Raw genomic sequence first — 17453 nt, forward strand, 5'->3', positions numbered from 1 at the left:
GGTCGTGATCTCACGGTTCTTGGCATGAAGCCCCGCGCTGGGCTCTGCACTGACAGTGCAGAGCCTATTTGAGATTCTCTCTCTCTCCCTCTCCCCTGCTCCTGCTCTCTCATGCTGGCGTTCCCTCTCTCTCCCTCTCTCTCTCTCCCCCTCTCTCTCTCTCCCTCTCTCTCTCTCTCTCTCAAAATAAATTTAATAATAACAGTTAAAGAACCCAGGGCTGATCCCAAAGGCAGCGATGAACCAGAAACCCAATGTTAGTGCTCTCACATTGCCTGGGCCACGGTCCCCCCCATCTTGGAGAAGAGGCAAAGGCCCTGGGCCTCCCTGTGGCTCTTTAAGCACCAGCTCTCTGTGACACGCGCCCCTTCCCTACCACACTGCTCCTTCTGGACACAGACCTGGTCCTGTCCATCCTGGGCCAGACCCTCCCCGTGCCCCTGTGTGTAGGTGAGGGGCAGGGGCAGGTGGTGTGGCAAAAGGAAGAGCCATGACCCTGATCTCTAGCCACAGACTCTCTCTCCACTAACAGCTCTTAAACTGTTTTCTTTCTGTTCTGCAAAGACACACGTTCTTTAAAGAGCAATTAGAAAGTACACCTAAGCAGTGATGAAAATTGTGCCTAATTCTGCAGTTCGGATATAGGCACTTTCTCGGCCAGGATCCTCAGAAGCAAATCATGAGACAAGAGTTGCTATGAAGGTGATAAGGAGAAAGGATCCCCAGGAGAATTTGCCAAAAGGGGCATGGGACCAGGAAGGAAGGGCCGCCCTGTGGGAACTTTGGCTCAGTCCCACAGAGAGCTCTGGAGAGAATCACTCCAAGGACCCAATCAGGGCTGAGGAAGCCAGTGTTTGTACTCCACGCCCATCAGCCACTGGCTAAGGACCGCCCCGGGTGTCGGGGGGCGGGGGGGGGGGGGGGGGGGGACGGACAAAATTCCCAGGCACTTCTGGCTCTCTGGGTGTTGGTGTTCAGCAGCCTGGGTGGGCTGGGGTTCGTCTCCCAAAGAGAGCCACGGTTCCTGGCCGCAGACAGCAAGAACATTCAGAGAAGGTGCCTGAGCATCCACAGGGGTCTGAGCACCAGCGTCCTCTGCTGATGTTTGAATGGGGTCACTTTCAACTTTTTAAGTACTTTTGCAAGGCCTGGCTGGTTTTGTCTTCATAACAACCCTAGAAATGGCTCAGAGCATGGATCATGACGCCGATACGTTACTGTGTCATAGCTGAGAAACTTGACGGCCACAAAGAGTCACGGGTTCCCACAGGGTTAGTGGCCGAACCAAGAGAACGATAAAATGATGTTTGAGCACCTGCCCCATGCCCGGCACCGTGCAAGGTCGGGGGACATGGTGACCAACCAGATAGCCCCAGGCCTTCCATAGAGAGCTCACCGCTGGCCCGGGAGAGCAGCGGCCACACATGCAGGCCCAGGTGGGCCCAGCCCTGGACTTCTCGGGTCTCCACCCAACCTTGACCTTCCACCCCCGGTCTGGCTCCTACAGGTGATAGTGTACGTGGAGGATGTCAATGACGAGGCCCCCGTGTTCACACAGCAGCAGTACAGCCGCCTGGGGCTTCGAGAGACCGCGGGTATCGGCACATCGGTCATCGTCGTCCGAGCCACAGATCGAGACACTGGTGAGGCCGGCTGGGGAAACAGGGGAGTCCGGCTCCCTAGAGTGACCCCCTCCAGCTCATCCCTCCTGCTCCTGTGGAGCCTGTCTTCCTTGGGATGGCTCGGGCTCCCCCATCCAGCAGCTCCCAAGCTGGGGAGGGGCTTTGGGGACAGTCCTGGTAGCATCCCCACCAGATGCACAGGCCTAGAAGGACTGAAGTCAGGGAGTTGTCCCAGTCTCCAGATGGAGAGAGGGTAGGTCCCAACTTGGAAAGTCTAGGTTTCTCATTGGGGGACCCGCAGCTCCTGGCTAGCCTTTGGCCGGGGGCCGGGAAGTGCTGGGGGAGGTAAAGGACTTGTCACACAGCTGGCTGAAGCCTGCTGCTCCAGCCAGAAGCGGCTCCGTGTCCTACAGGCCTAGCTCAGGGCCTGACACACACTTGCTCCACAAAGGGCAGGGTTCTGCAATGCTCTGAAGGCAGTCGAGACCTTGCCAAGGACCCTGAGCGCCAGAGAGGGCCCCAGGTGGCAGTGCACAACAAAGGAGAATGGGGCCAGGTCACTGTGGCCCTCTTCATGGGGCCCAGCTATGTGGGCCACTACCCCCAGCCAGGGATGCAGCCAGAGTGGGACCCTTTCCTAGGGGTCCACTGCCCCCTTGGAGAGGCTCCCTGAGCTGCTCCCAGCTTCCCAGCCCCCCAGCGTCGCCTCATGTCAGCCCCTCTCCGCACCCTCAGCCCCGCTGGGGCACAGGATGGGGTGGCGGGAGCAATAGGCCTGAAAACTCTCAGGTCGGTTGCCATTCCTTATATGGCACTTTCGTACGAGTCAGATCCCACGCGTCACTGTTGCCCACTGCTTCGTGGCCTTTTCTGGGTCAGGAATCCTTTTGAGAAATTAGTGAGAGCTGTGCATCCCTCCCTAGAAAAATCCCAGAAAGATGTATATCCATCCCGAGCTTTGCAAATGCTTTCAAGGAAGTCTGAGATTTCCTGAGTGGTTTTATGGCCATTCCCTTCAATGCCTGTGGACTTCAGCTGAGGAATCCCAACTCGAACTCCTGTTGAAGAGCGCGCTGAGGCCAAGGGTTTGAGGTGGAGGAGTGAGGAGGAAGGGGGGAGGTATCCCTGTTACTAGAACCCTTTGGCTGGAGGGGCCACATGGAGTGTCGGCCACTTCTGAGGATGCTGCCCCTGTCTGACACTTTGTAGATGAAAGTTCCCCCTACAAGAGATCCCTAATGTCCAAATACCCAAGGGAGATACCTGAACTTGAATTTGGAGGCTCCAGAAGCAGAACCAAATCCCACCAGTGCCTCTCTCATGCCAAAGCCAAGCCCGAGAGGGGTTGTGTGTGCTGGGCCTTGCTGTCCACACAGACCTTGACCCCCTCCTCTGCCGCTGCTCCTGGGACAACCCAGCCCACAGGGGTGGGGGACAGTGCACACCGGGCAGGCCGGCCAAGGCCCCTCACCCTGTGTCCCTCCGGGTCAGCAGCAGGTGTGCTGGCGGCACCTTGGGAAGCCCCAGGGCAGCCCCACACCGGTCTGGGACAGCACAACCTCTTGGGTATTCCCACAGGGGACGGTGGCCTGGTGAATTACCGCATTCTGTCCGGCGCGGAGGGCAAGTTTGAGATTGACGAGAGCACGGGGCTTATCATCACCGTGGATTACCTGGACTATGAGACCAAAACCAGCTACCTGATGAACGTGTCTGCCACCGACCAGGCACCCCCCTTCAACCAGGGCTTCTGCAGCGTCTACATCACTCTGCTCAACGAGCTGGACGAGGCTGTGCAGTTCTCCAATGCCTCCTACGAGGCTGCCATCTTGGAGAACCTGGCCCTGGGCACCGAGATTGTGCGGGTCCAGGCCTACTCCATTGACAACCTCAATCAGATCACCTACCGCTTCGACGCCTATACCAGCACCCAGGCCAAAGCCCTCTTCAAGATAGATTCCGTCACGGTGAGGGAGACTGGGAGCAGACACAGCAAGGGCTCTAAGGGGCAGGAAGCTCAATCCTTTTACAGCTAACCAACATTTATTGAGCTCCTTCAATATGCATGGCACTCTCCTCTTCATCATAAAGTGTCTTTGAGATAAATATCCCTAGGAAACATTCCTCTCCATATTCAGGGGTAAGGTAAAGTTTATACGTAGGCAACCCGGTAACCTTCTTGTTACCAGACAACGACAGCTAGGTAAGTCATCACATTTCTCTTTTTACCTTGGCTGTTAGGAAGCTCAGACATAAAGTGCTTCATCACAGTAGCTGGTCTTAGCTCGGTAGCAGCCAGCCTCTCATCTACCATCCGGCTCTTACTCTTCCATCTTTGCTTTAACGTGTCTTTTCTCGGCCTCCCTTCTTTGAAAATAGGCAAGCGTAGGGGTGCCGGGGTGGCCCGGTTGGTTGAGCGACCGACTCCGGCTCAGGTCATGATCTCGCAGTCTGTGACTTCGAGCCCCGCGTCGGGCTCTGTGCTGACGGCTCGGAGCCTGGAGCCTGCTTCGGATTCTGTGTCTCCCCCTCTCTCTGCCCCTCCCCTGCTCATGCTCTCTCTCTCTCTCTCTCTCAATAATAAATAAACATTAAAAAAAAATTTTTTTAAATAGGCAAGTGCACAGTGTACGGGCCTTATCCTAGGGAATACTGGGTTCACAAAGACGAACAAGCATTCCCAGCCTTCAAAGAGTCCTGAGACTGAGGGGAGAAGCAGGCGTAATCAAGGGTGCACATCAGGGCACCGCAAGGGAAGATGTAAAGAGAACTACAACGCGGGTGTGATGTTGCTGCCTGAGGCCCGAGCGAGAGGGATCTTACCTGGCTGGGGAAGCCGGCAGAGGTGGCATCTGAGTGAGATCTGAGAAAGAACTAGGGTTTGGGCCGACAGAGCTTCACGGGGAGGTTCTGCCGGGCAGAGGGAGCGACAAGGAAGTGGGGAAGTAGGCAGAAGGTTTGGGAGTAGCGAGGACTCTGGTTTGACCGGAGCGCGGGGCTGCTTGGGGGCGGGGTGGCCTCCGCCCGGTGGGTAGGACGTTGTCACTCGCCCGTCTGGCCCCCTCCCCACAGGGCGTGATCACAGTCAAGGGCCTGGTGGACCGGGAAAAAGGCGACTTCTACACCCTGACGGTGGTGGCAGATGACGGCGGCCCCAAGGCGGACTCCACCGTGGTGAGTGGGTCCCCGGGTGAGAGCCCCACAGGTATAGCTCGCTGCCCCCAAGGCACCCCAAAGCCTGCATCTTCACCAGCCACCCCACGCACGGGCCAGGCCACAAATGGGTGAGGCTTTTGACCGCTGCGGCCAGTCGTGCCACACCTCCCCGGGCGGCCCAGAGACCACAGACAGAGAGCCGGAGGGAGGGGTGCGGTGCGGGGGGCGTTGGCGGGTGCTGGGAACGCTGCAGACTGCTAACTGTTCGCACCCTTGCCTCTTCTCTCCCGTGGCTTCCCGCCGGCCCTGCCTACAGAAGGTGAGTGGCCTGTGGACCGGGGCTCCCCCCTGTGTGTTGGCTGTGGCCGTTGCCGGCTCGATCGCCATGTAGCCCTGCACCTTCCTGCCTCCGCTGGAGACAGGCACAGGGACAGGCCTGCAGCAGGTTCCTGCCCAGCCCCCTCGGGCCCAGCCCCTCTCAGGCACATTCCCCATCTCCGGCTCTGCCCTTCCTGCCAGCCCACGGGGCCCGGGGCGGGGACCCTAGCGCGCCGTAGGTGGAACACACGATGGAAGGAACGCTGAGGCTTCGCCCCAGCTCTGCTCCTCACTGGCTGGGTGACACGGGCAAGTCGCTCCACTTCTCTGTGCTTCCCCTCCTTGGGTCTAAAATGAGGAGGGTGCCAGCAGCCCTGACGCTGGCGGGCGGTGACGGATAAGAAGCCCTTTGTAAACTAGACCCCAAGACCCAAGGAGCATATGATGGGAGTGGCGTCGGTAAAGAGGAACCTCGCCCTCTCTCGGGGGTTGGGGGAAGGACCACATTCTATTACTGTGCGCCTGAGGTGGGACACACAGTGCCAGGGCCTGAGGGGTCCTAGACAAGGGCAGCCATGGGCACAGGGTGAGTCACTGCCCTCGAGGACCCGAAGGGCTTGAGGGCAGAGACCACATGCTCAGAGCGTTTTGAGGAGCATGACTGCCGAGGTCACAGGTGTCAGGCAAGGTTCCTAGGAGGGTGGGAGAGGCAGGCAAGGGACCTCAGGCTGGGAGGCTCGGGGCTGAAACGGGGGCGGGCCCCGGGGTGGCATCCTGCAGTGACGATGAGAACATTGACAATTGATTCGGCTTGGGTCCCAGCCAGTCCGGGCAGGCCGTCTGTAGGTCACATGGGGCAGCCAGCTCAGCAGCAGTCTTGGTTACAACCACATTTTCACTCCCCACCCAGTCCCTATGACATTAGCCTAGAGGGATAGAAATCGACCTATTGTCCAGGCTAAGAGCCAAATGCGCTTGCTTGGGGTTCTCTGCGCCACTGCCCCCTGCAGGTACTCAGTTCCAATGGCCTTGGCGGGGGCTTGAGGGTACCCCAAAGCCCCCGCCATCCACGGGGCCAGCCTAGGGGTAGTGAGGCCATGAGCAGCCGGGAGCCACATAGCTCCCCTTGGCCCACTAGGAGTCCCAGAGGGCAGCCGGTGAGCAGAACCCTCAGTGGGGGACACTAGGCAGGTGGCCTGTGTCCCGTACCTCCCAGCTCAGGCTCCTGGCCACCCCAGCCAGAGGAGCTGAGACTCGGGTTCCGTGGGGCCCTCTCACTGGGCCTCGGCAGCCTCATCTGCAGCTTGGGCCCATTTGCAGCTCACCCATCGTAGTGTGGGGAGTCTGGGAGCCGAGGCCAGGTGGAGCCTGAGAAGCAGCAGGATGGTTAGGACCCTCCCCACCAAGGCTGCGGAAGCCTTTCTTCCTCTGCATGGGCTGGGCTGGCAAGGGCATTTCAGAACGTGCACTTCTGTGCAGGCCCCTGGATTTCTAGTCACTTCGCCCTCTTCTAGGAAGCAGGACCTATGGCCTTTTGCTTCCGCCCTGGCTTCCTCTCAGGCTCCAGGGGCCACTGTGCCAGATACACCTGCTCTGTCGGCCCAAGCACTGTCAGAGGTGCTAGGGTGGAGGCAGGCTGAGGGGCCTTTTAAAGGTGGCACCATTTCCTCTGCAAGGCCGGAACCCCCAAACCACAGCTCACCTACACCTGACTCCTCCCTGACCCCAGCAGCCCCCGTGGGCCCTGGGAGGGGCGGGGAGGCAGCAGGAAGGGACAGACCGGGGCAGGCTCTTGAGTAACACCATCAGGCCTTTGGGACCAGGGGAAGCAGATATAGATCGTGAGGCCCTGGGCAGGAACACAGACCCAGATCTAATGCTGTAAACCTTGGCCCCTGCCCTCTGTTCTCATCCACTGAGGCTGACTCCCCATGCTGGGAGCACCTCACAAAGGACATCCCAGTGGTGATCCTAGAGGAAGCACTTACTGTGTGCCAGGCTGTGGGCTGGGCTCAGGGTACAACAGGAAACCAAAATCAGACACAGCCTCTGTCTTCACAAACATAAGATACAGTGGGAGAGGAGAGGAATATTAAGTTATCACACCAGTAGGGGCACTCGCGTGACTCAGTCGGTTGGGCCTCTAACTTCGGCTCAGGTCATGATCTCACGGTTCTCAAGTTCGAGCCCCGCGTCGGACTCTGCTGTTAGCGTGGAGCCCGCTTTGGATCCTCTGTCCCCCCTCTCTCTCTGCCCCTTCCTCCCTCCCTCCCCCCCCAAAAAAAATAAACGTTAATAAATCAATAATCACACCAATAAACGTATGCTACAGGAAAATGTGTAATAAGATGCCAAGGAAATTGAGGAGGGCTTCCTTGAGGAAATGACTCAAGCTGAGATCCACAGAAAGCATAGACAGACATTTACCCAGCCAAGAAGGAAGAGTGTGAAGGCAGAGGGAATAGCATATGCAAAGGCCCTATGGTGGAAGGGAGCACAGGAAGCCTAAAGCAGGCCTTGACCCCGGCCAGAGAGTTTGGGAGGAATCAGGGCACAGAAGCCTTGTCTGGTTCTGCCCTGACAGCATGGTGGGCATTATTGTACCCATTTCACGGGTGAGCAGACTGGGGTTCTGGGACTTCACAGAACTCCCTGACCAAAATCATGATGGATGGGCAAAGCCTTGGCTCGTGAGATCACGTGTGTCTGCCAGGCAGGGCACGGGACGGGGACCACCTTGTCCCACCCCTCGACTTCTTGTTCGCTCCTCCATTCCCCAAAGCCTCCCGGTGCTGTATGTGTTTTTGTTCCTACTTTCAGTTGAGGAAATGGAAGATCAGAGAAGTTGAATAATTTTTTCCAAAGCCACACAGCCAGTAAATGGTGGAGTTGGTGCTGTCACTAAGCCTGGGCTTGTTGCCTGGCGGCTGTGACAGCTGCCTAAAGGTACGGAGGCGTGGCTAGGATGGAAAGAAGGAAGACCTGACGGGCAGGGAGGATGCGGTGATCTCCTCTGTGGGAGCGGGGGCTCCACAGGCTCCCTGTGGGGGCCTATATACACCGGGGGTAGGCAGGCAGGCCTGGGAGCCCCTTAACCTCAGGCCCAGGGAAGGAGAGGATGAGGTCTGGCCTGGAGCAGGGCAGTGGGAGGAAGCCTGGCCTGGGATCCCTAAAACCTGAGCCTCCTCCCGCCCTATCTGAACCCTCGCGTCGGTGAACCTAAGGGGTGGTGTGTCCGTCCGGGAGCTAGGAGCTGCAGACACAAAACAGCATGCTCTTTGTCTGCAATTTGCACGTTCCCAGTTTTCATCTGACAGTTGGAAATTCCTCTCCTGTCCCCACTGGGGCCCCCAAGCTACCTCACGGCCCCCTCCTGTGCCTAAGCCCTATTTCCTTCCCTCTGACCCAGATGCACAAGAGAAGAGGCCTTCGGGCAGTCTCTGGCCGCCAGATGTGTTTCGGCCAGCCTGCACATAAGTGTTTCCTTTAGTTTTTATTAATCACCACCGAATTCCTCATAAAAATGTGGGTTCCTAGTTCCTCTTGAAAAACAGGAAGCCCTACCAACGCCAAGCTGGCATTCCTCATGGATTTTTTTTCCTGAGTAGCCTCTGCCCCCTTCAGCCAAGGCCCACGCCTTCTAGCTCTGAGTCCCCCACACCCTTCCTTGCTGTCCTGGTCCCAGCACAGCGGTACGTACAACCCTCTCCCATCATACCGCTGGGAAAAATGTGCCCGAGATCCCCATGGAAAGTCCAGACTGGCCCAGGCAGGCTCTCAGCGCTACCTGCCATTCCAGAATCATCAGAGGTCTGGTCCCCACCGGACCCACGGTGGGAGCCTGGCGTTTGGAACCGGGAAGGGGAAGGAGGGGCTAGGTCTCTGGCTACCTTCCCCACAGGTCTACATCACAGTGCTGGACGAGAATGACAACAGTCCCCGGTTTGACTTCACCTCCGACTCAGCAGTCAGCGTGCCTGAGGACTGCCCCGTGGGCCAGCGTGTGGCCACCGTCAAGGCCCGGGACCCCGACGCTGGCAGCAATGGGCAGGTGGGCGCCACGTAAAATACCAGGATCTTGCCTGCCAGTAGGAGCCTTCTGCAGCCTCTCAGCTCGAGGAGAGTCATTCAGGTTCCGCCCAGCCCCGGGCAGCGCTGCCCTGCCCTCAACCCGAGTCCACGGTCAAGGAAAGGAGGCAGCGCTGTGCAGGCTGTTGGCCCTGCCTGGGTCCGGTGAACACAGAGCCCGAAGGCCGGCCACAGCTCAGCCCTCCACGGCAGGCTGAAAGCACGAGGGTTTATCTCTCCCGGTGACTCCTGCCTCCCCTTATCCACACCCGTGTGCCAGGCCCCAGACCAGCCCTCCCAGTGTGGCCCCAGGTCTCAGAGAGGACGTGCCCCCTCCTCCCTCCTGCTTTGGCCGGGTGGGGCATGGGGTTCCGTCCCACAGCAGGAAGTGCCCCCTCCACACGCATTCTAGCTCCGGCCACCCCAGAGCACAAGGAGGAGGGGCGATAGAGCATATCAGTCTCTCCGTGGCTTTAATCTGCCCTGTGAATTGGGTGGTACGTTTGGGGAGCTGCCCGCCGTTTACAAATGGCTTGCACACCTCTGCGGGGCTGGCTTTGGGGTCAGAAGCGCAGGCGTTCGAATCTTCGCTCTCTTGGGCGTTTGCGAGCCGTGTGATCGTGGCCAGCCGTTCCGTGTTTCCGAGCCTCCTGGCTGCAACCTGGAGAACATCTCCCTCTGACCGTTGTCGTGAGGGCCAGACGGAACTCCTCTCACACACTAGGGCTCATGCCTGCTTCTGACAGTCTCCAGAAGTGTCGGTATTTCCCCACTCCTGTCCTGGGAGACATCCGTGCAGTGGGACTCACACCCACCCCTCTGGCCCCTAGGCCACTATGTTGACATCCCCCCCCCCCCCCCCCCCGCCCAGGAACCTGCCACAGGCCTCACGCTGCCTCAGTGGGCCTGCCACACACATTTTGAAGGGCGTAACCACATCTGCATAAAACGCTCTCTTTTTAAAATGCCTTTACTGAGCAGAGGGCTGGGGAGGGACCCTTGGCCTGACCTAGCAGCCTGTCCTCACCCTCATCCTTCGTCCTCCCTGGCAGGTGGTCTTCTCCCTGGCCTCTGGCAACATCGCTGGGGCCTTTGACATCGTCACCACCAATGACTCCATTGGCGAAGTGTTCGTGGCCAGGCCCCTGGACAGAGAACAACTAGACCACTACATCCTCAAGGTGGGGACCGCCCCCCTCCCCGGCGTCTCTGTTGACCATCCAGAAGAGAGGTCGGCACACCCTGGCGGTCAGCTTCCCCGTGTCGCTAGTCCCCAGCAGACCCAGAGCAGGCAGCTACGCAGGTGTCCATAAGAACCAGGAGAGAGAGCCTGGCAGAGCCCAAAGAGCCCCGACTCTCCCGCACACAACAGGACTTTGGGCAAGTTGTTTACTCTCTCAGCACCTTGGTGTCCCCTCTTGTGTGACGGGCAGGAAAAAAAAAAAACCCTCGTCTGTCTCTGCTCAGGTGAGAAAAAGTGCAGCTGTGAGGACTCACAAAAGCCACCATTATTGCTGAATTGTTGTGACTGGCATGTTTCCTGGGGAGTCTGGGGACCCCACGGGTGTATTTCTGCAGGGGTCTGAGCCTGGAGAGCCCTTTCTGCTGCCCCGGAGGCATCCAGGAAGCATCTAGGCTCCCAGGGATAGGCTCGGGCTATGGGGAGAACTCCAGCTCATTGGAAATGATTATAGGAGGCTCTCTATTTGCCAGACTTCACATGAGTGCATAGAACAGAGGTATTTGAAGCTAAAGGCAGGGTCCCTGGGTCACAGGCCCAGGTCATGGTCAGGGTCTGGCACAGCCCAGAATAAAGCCAGAGGTAGGATCAGGAGGGAAAGCCTAGGCACATCAGAATCAGATTCCAAATGACGGTCCCAAGCCAGTTAATAATTAGGCAAGGATTGTTTGCAGCATGGGGCAAAGGCAAAATCCTGGGGAGAACCCAGAGCTGGCAGGCCACCCAGGGACAGGGATGGACCAGTGAATCTCTCCGCCCTCCCGGTCCTCCCCACCAGGCAGACTGCCCTTTAAGACTCCATGATCCTGATCCTTCCCCTACCTTTGGCCCTGAATCCAGTCACCTCCCTCCTCCAGGTCGTAGCATCCGACCGTGGCACCCCTCCACGGAAGAAGGACCACATCCTGCAGGTGACCATCCTGGATGTCAATGACAACCCTCCCGTGATTGAGAGCCCTTTGGGGTACAATGTCAGCGTGAACGAGGTGAGGGCAGCTGGCCACCCAGGGTGGACAGTGGGTGTGAGTGACCGTGAAGCACCCATTTCAATGTCTGCCTGGCCCACTAGTCTCTCGGATCTCGTGGGTGGGGGCGTGGCTCACTCACCCACAATTCCAGCCCTAATGCCAGCTCCTGGAACACAGTATCCTTTTGTGGGAGGCATGAAGAAGGGACCAGAGGGGAGAGAAAGAAGAGAGTGGCCTCTCACCGCCGACAGGGCACTGAGAGATTTGTCCCAGGAGAGCTGCTCTTAAACGAGACGACACATTTATCGTTCAGTCGCAAGACTGAGCCACTCGGGGAAACTCTTGCCTCAGCGTTGCTGGGTAACGTGCCAGATTAGATGTCCATGAAAGCAAGACGGTGTAGGGGTTTGAAGGCCAGGTCTCAGGCCAGGCTCCCGTGAGTCAGACCCTGGCTCTGCCACTGACAGGCTGTGTGACCTGCATACGTTCTTTCTCCGTGCCTCGGTTTTCTCATCTGTAAATGGGGATGACGTCATACCTCACTCAGAGAGTTATGGAGAAGAATCAGTGAATTAAGGCAGCCCCGCATGCAGTGGGTGCCCACAGGAGGTTCGCCACCGTCATCTTTATGCTCCTCATCGGTGCTCCCCGGTAGAGCAAAACTTTCTGAAGGCCCAGGTGGAGCCCTCGGGCTCCCAGAAGCAGGCGCTACCCTTTGCCCCCCGGGGGCTTCGAATCCAGAATGACCTCTTTCCCCCGCTCTCCCCACAGAACGTGGGCGGGGGTACTGCTGTGGTCCAGGTGAGAGCCACCGACCGTGACATCGGGATCAACAGCGTCCTGTCCTACTACATCACTGAGGGCAATGAGGACATGACCTTCCGCATGGACCGGATCAGTGGCGAGATCGCTACGCGGCCCGCCCCGCCCGACCGCGAGCGCCAGGGCTTTTACCACCTGGTGGTCACCGTGGAGGACGAAGGCACCCCCACCCTGTCGGTGAGTAACGGCAGCGGCTGCGGCCAGGGGAGGGGGCGTAGGGGGCAGCTGCGCCTTCTGTGCAGGGGGGAACAAGACGTGTGGGACCGGAATTCCTACGGTGGGTAAATCCTCGACAGCTCCTTTATCGTGCCGTTAGGTGGCCAGCCTAGAAGTATCTATGGCGGGCCCGCGCGTGCTGGTTCACCTGCATCCGTAGCCACTCGGAGACTCTGTGCGGTCCTCTCTGCTCCAACAGAGCACTTCTCTGGGGTCGTACAGATTGAGCCTGTGCCTTGGGGCCTGGGCAGCCCCCACTCCACCCGCCAAGCCGTGTACCTGTGAGGCTGCATTAACCCATACCCTGTGCCAGGCAGGAAGAGGTACTCTCTTCCCCTCCGTCATGCTGCTGTGACATGCCATCACGGCACATCTGGGTTGGAAGAGACTGATGCTCTTGGTCCAGTGTGGTACTTGAATGGGCAGAGCCTCTGCCCAAGGCAGTGTGCAGAGTTTGCAAGGTTGGAGAAGGAGGTGGGGCCGGATGGCGAGATGGTCCGGGGCGGGGGGGGGGGGGGGGTGATGGGCCGGAGTGGGAGCCATGTGCACATTGAGAGTGGAAGACTTGGCCCTGTGAGCTGGCTGTACGAGTGCTGGCAAGTCAGAACATCCCGGAACGTTGGTCTCGTCATTTGCAAAGGGAGATGATGTCTCCTCTTAGGTGGTGTCTGGGGAATTGAATTAGCTCGTGTCTCTGGAAGTGCTTGGTAAACCCTGTGGAGGATGTACGGCTGCAGGAAGGCCACACGGCCAACCAGACCAGAGGGATGGAACACAACACAACCGCCGATTTAGCGCAGTTCTACAAGCTGGCAATTTAGACCTGGTTCAGCTGGGCTCCCACATGTGTTGTGTGGCAGCTGTGTGTCATCGGACGGCTATGATTTTAGGGGTGACATTGGACGCCTATCAGCTGGGGTGACAGGGCCACCCGTCTCTCGTCTTCCAGAAGGCTAGCCCATGCTTGTTCATGTGGACCTGGAAAGGGGTCCAGAAGATAGGGTGCCTGGTGGCTCAGTCAGTTAAGCGTCCGGCTTCGGCTCGGGTCATGATCTCATGGTTCGAGGGTTCGAGCCCCGCGTCGGGCTCTGTGCTGACAGCTTAGAGCCTGGAGCCTGCTTCGGATGCCGTGTCTCCCTCTTCTCTCTGCCCTTCCCGGCTCTCACCCCGTGTTTCTCTCTCTCAGAAAAATAATAAACATTTGAAAAAACATTAGGGTCCAGGAGAGACAGCAGAAGCCTGCAAGGCCTCTTGAGTCCAGGCTTAGAACCGGACCGGGGTTACTTCTACCACATTCTCTTGGCCAAAGCAAGTCACAAGGCCAGCCCAGGTTCAAGGTGTAGAGAGATACACTCTATCTTTCAAAGGAATGAGCTGCAAAGTCCCATCGCTAAGAGTGTGGATACAGGGAGGTGTGAAGGACGGAGGACGTTTTTGTAATTTGTGCCCTAGAGACCTGATCGTCAATGAGGCCTCAGCTCTGTCCCTCTGCCCCCAACAGGCGACTCTGTCAGACCCTTCCCTTTGGCAGCAGCACTAGGGACTGGGGGGCAGAGCAGGTCTGGGCGGGGCTGCTTATCTGGAGGGTCTCTGGGGAGGATGGTGGAATTCGGCCAATCTTAGGAAACCACATTCTGAGATGCCCAGGAAATGGGACTGGCTCTGGGCACGCCCTGGGCATCCTGAGCTCCATAGCTGTCAGTGTCACCGCTAATCACTTCAACCCTTCACACCCAGTGGGCCAGAGGCACATTTACAGGACACATATAACTACCTGAGGGGGGAACAGGTAGGGGTATCAGTTATTGTGGTGATAGGACCCCAGATCAGATATTGTGGGGAAGGACCCCATTTTGACAACCCCTCGCTAATTGCACCAGGCTTCAGGGAAAGTCATCATCCTGGTCATCTCTCCAATTAGAGACATGTTTGGCTACAACTGACAGAAACTTAATTCTAGAGTCGTAAATAAATCAGAATGCATTTTATTCACATAACAAAAATCCTGGAGAGAATCACGAATGTTGATTTTGCACTCCAAGACGTCAGAGCTGATGCCTCTTGACCTTTCCCCCCATGGTGCTAGGTGGCTGCTATAGCTCCAGCCATCACGTCAGCATTCAAGGCAGGAAATGACAAGAAGACAAAGAGCTATGCGAGCCATTTCTGCCCCTTCCTCAGGAAAGCAAAGTTTTGCCAGAACGACTCTCCAGACTTCTGCGTATGTCTGTGGCCAGAAACGGTTCCTAGGGCATCCTAGCTGCAAGGGAGGTTGGGGAAAAAAATGACAGAATTGTCAGGATTGACCTATTTATTATGTGGGAGCCACATATATCACTGCCTCCAACAAAAGCAGGGCTTGTTAGTGAGGGAAGGGTAGAGAATAGGTCCGGGGTGGGAAACCGAGAGCATATGCCAGGCCGGTACTCTTCGTCCTGACCTAGGCCGGTGAACACACCGATCTCACCCCTACTCTCCCCTCCCACTCCCCTACGGTACTAGAGTTTCCTGGGGAGGCAGTCGGTGAGACCCGTGGCGTTGTAAGACTCTGAGTTTTGGAGGCAACGTCTGGCTTCCTTTTGGCCCCCAATACGATTGGCATTTGCCTCCAAGGAGCACCGGACCCTAGAAGATTTGCCTCCACTGATCAGACTGTCACCTCTAGACAGTGAACCCGCAGGATTGAGCACAAAGCTAAGGGCCAAGCCAGAGGTGACCAGAGGATGGCCCTTCTCTGCTCCTGGGCAGATTTCACTAGATGGTCACTCAAGGCAGTAGGGTTAAGCCCTCCTGCACCCAGCCAGAGCCATGAGCAGCATCAGACCAACCATCCCAAAGGTTCCAGGAAAGGTTCACCATGGTTTTATGGGCGGATGTCACCCTGCACATATCCGTCCAGAGGTGCCCAGCAGACCCACACACCATCCTCTTGTTCCCACCTGCAGTCATCTGCCTGGCTCAAGCCAGCCCTCGCTGGCACAAGGCGTCCTTCATTCAACACCAAATACGTGCCAGGCCCGTGCTTGAAGCTAGGAAGTCAGACCTGAGTTGGGCGCAGTCCTGCCCTCAACGAGCCTACAATCTAGCGGGGGAAATGGACCTGTAACAGAGAGGTACCACTCTGTGATGTGATAAAGTGCCGGGAACTCGCAGCCAGGAACCAGGGAAGGTTTTCTGGGCATCGTTTGCGTTCGTGACTTACATAGCGAGGCTCCCTTAGCAGGGGGCCTGGGATTCAGCTGCCAAGAGAAATCGTGTATCCGAGCCCTCTTATTTCTTTGTTTCTCCCTGGGCCCCCCCCCCCCCCCCCCCCAGTTTCCTGAGAGCTGTACATTCCTGTCCCCACCCAGCTCTCAGCCCCGTATCACCAGCTGGGCAGCTAGGGGTTTCCGGGCCAGCCCAGGTCTGTCACACAATGGCGTGCCACCCAGCCAGGGGAAATCGTTGTACAGCCTCAGCCCTCTGGCCAGCTCCGGGCCGTGGGCTGGGGGGCCAGGCTCGGGGGAGGGGTCAAAGTGGCTGTCAGGGAGGCCTCTGCAAGAGGAAGGGCCGGGCCCAGGGAGGAAGGACGGAAGGCAACTGGGAGGTCAGGAGCTGAGGCCCAGCCACAGAGGGACCTTGGCAGGAGGATGGAGAGAGGAAGGGCCTGAGGGGGGCCTCCCTGCCACACGAATCACAGCCAGCAGGTTAGACAGTCCCAGATAACAAGCTCTGGCTTCTCCAGCCGGTAGGGACCTGCAGAAGTCACCTGTCCAGGCAGAAGGACGGAAGTCTCCCAACACCCACTTGCGGGTACAAGAGTTGCCAGCAACAGCCCCGTGAAAGTCTGTGAGCTGGGACATTGCTCTTGGCAGTTGACCTCATGTCTTCAGGGCCAAGAGCTCTTCTGTTTGTTAAATTTGGACCCTGTTGTTGGTAGCGAAGCCTGCTTCCCCTGGCTCACGAAAGCCCAGCCTGGCCCCTTCCCCGTGCTGTGCACCCAGCAAGCCAGCCGCCTCCGGCCCAGGCTGATTAAATTCAGATCCTTCCCTCACCCTGCTTCTTGAGGGATGTTCCCCAGCGGTCACATGGCGCGCCTACAACCCGCTCAGTTCCTCCAAGAGACCCTGGGGCTCTGCCATTAGTGGAGAGTCGCTCCCTTGCCCTCCCTCGCTCTCAGCAAGCTGGGAGGCACGGGCCCCCATGCCCCCAGGAGTCCTGTGGATTCGGGGTTGCCATGCGGAAAAAGGAGTGGCAAGAACGATGCAGAAGGACTGGAGCCTTGGGCTTGTGGGCACAGGTTCATCCCTCAGGGCCTTGGTGTGTCCTGTAAAGTCCAAGTCCTGGCCTGTGATGCCGTTCAGTTCAGAGAAGAGGAAGGAGCACTGGCCGGAGAAGCTTTCGCCCCAGTTTCACATTCACTTGTGACAAGACCCGTCTCTTGGAGGCCTCGCTTTTCCTGTGCATTAAATGGAGACAGTAAAGCCTCCCAGGGTTTTCTGGCAGGGGAGGGGGATTCACAAAAGTCATACCACGGGTGTTAAGTGGTTCGGCCGACGCGGTGCTGGAACGCAAAGGGCAGAGGGATGGCACGCGGCCCACGGCTCCATCCTGTGCCCGAGGCACGTGGCTAGCTGATGGTCAGCGTTTTCTCATTAAGCCCTCTCGATACTTCAGAATCCCGCTCAACGTACACTTGGAAGTCATGCCAACAGATCAGAATTGCGAAACAGAAGGAAACCTCTGCCCCCCGGCCCGCGCAAGCTCGGGGCATCACGTCGCTGTTCAGCCGATCCCATCGAGCCCAGGCAGAGCCGCTAGGAACTAGACCCGGCAGAAAGCTGGAGGGGCCCCTGTGAGGGGCCCAAAGAATAGGATGCTGGCATCCTGGCTCAGCCCATCGCCCTGCGGCTACGCTTCAGCTGTCAGCTCCGCAACCGGGCCCGAAGGACAGGCCGTTACTGGACCCCCGCCCTTTTGGAACTCACGGAATCGTGAGGGAGACACAGCATCCATGCAGGAAAGAGAGGCCAACAGTGCTGAGCAGGAGGCAGTGAATGCCCA

The 17453-nt window shown here is 58.0% G+C and overlaps 1 protein-coding gene across 5 annotated transcripts in view; it reads left to right on the plus strand.

Moving 5' to 3' along the window:
• CDH23 (cadherin related 23) overlaps positions 1-17453 on the plus strand; it is a 414161-nt gene that overhangs the window by 332682 nt on the left and 64026 nt on the right. For all 5 annotated transcript variants that reach the window (XM_043596561.1, XM_043596567.1, XM_043596564.1 and 2 more), the window contains 8 exons: positions 1508-1643; positions 3201-3589; positions 4695-4796; positions 5095-5097; positions 8998-9147; positions 10217-10345; positions 11262-11390; positions 12144-12371. In XM_043596561.1, coding sequence (XP_043452496.1) covers positions 1508-1643; positions 3201-3589; positions 4695-4796; positions 5095-5097; positions 8998-9147; positions 10217-10345; positions 11262-11390; positions 12144-12371 — 1266 coding nt within the window. The remainder of the gene's footprint in view (positions 1-1507; positions 1644-3200; positions 3590-4694; positions 4797-5094; positions 5098-8997; positions 9148-10216; positions 10346-11261; positions 11391-12143; positions 12372-17453) is intronic.

The sequence above is a fragment of the Prionailurus bengalensis genome, chromosome D2 (genome assembly GCF_016509475.1).
Source record: "Prionailurus bengalensis isolate Pbe53 chromosome D2, Fcat_Pben_1.1_paternal_pri, whole genome shotgun sequence".
NCBI classification, from domain to species: Eukaryota; Metazoa; Chordata; class Mammalia; order Carnivora; family Felidae; genus Prionailurus; species Prionailurus bengalensis.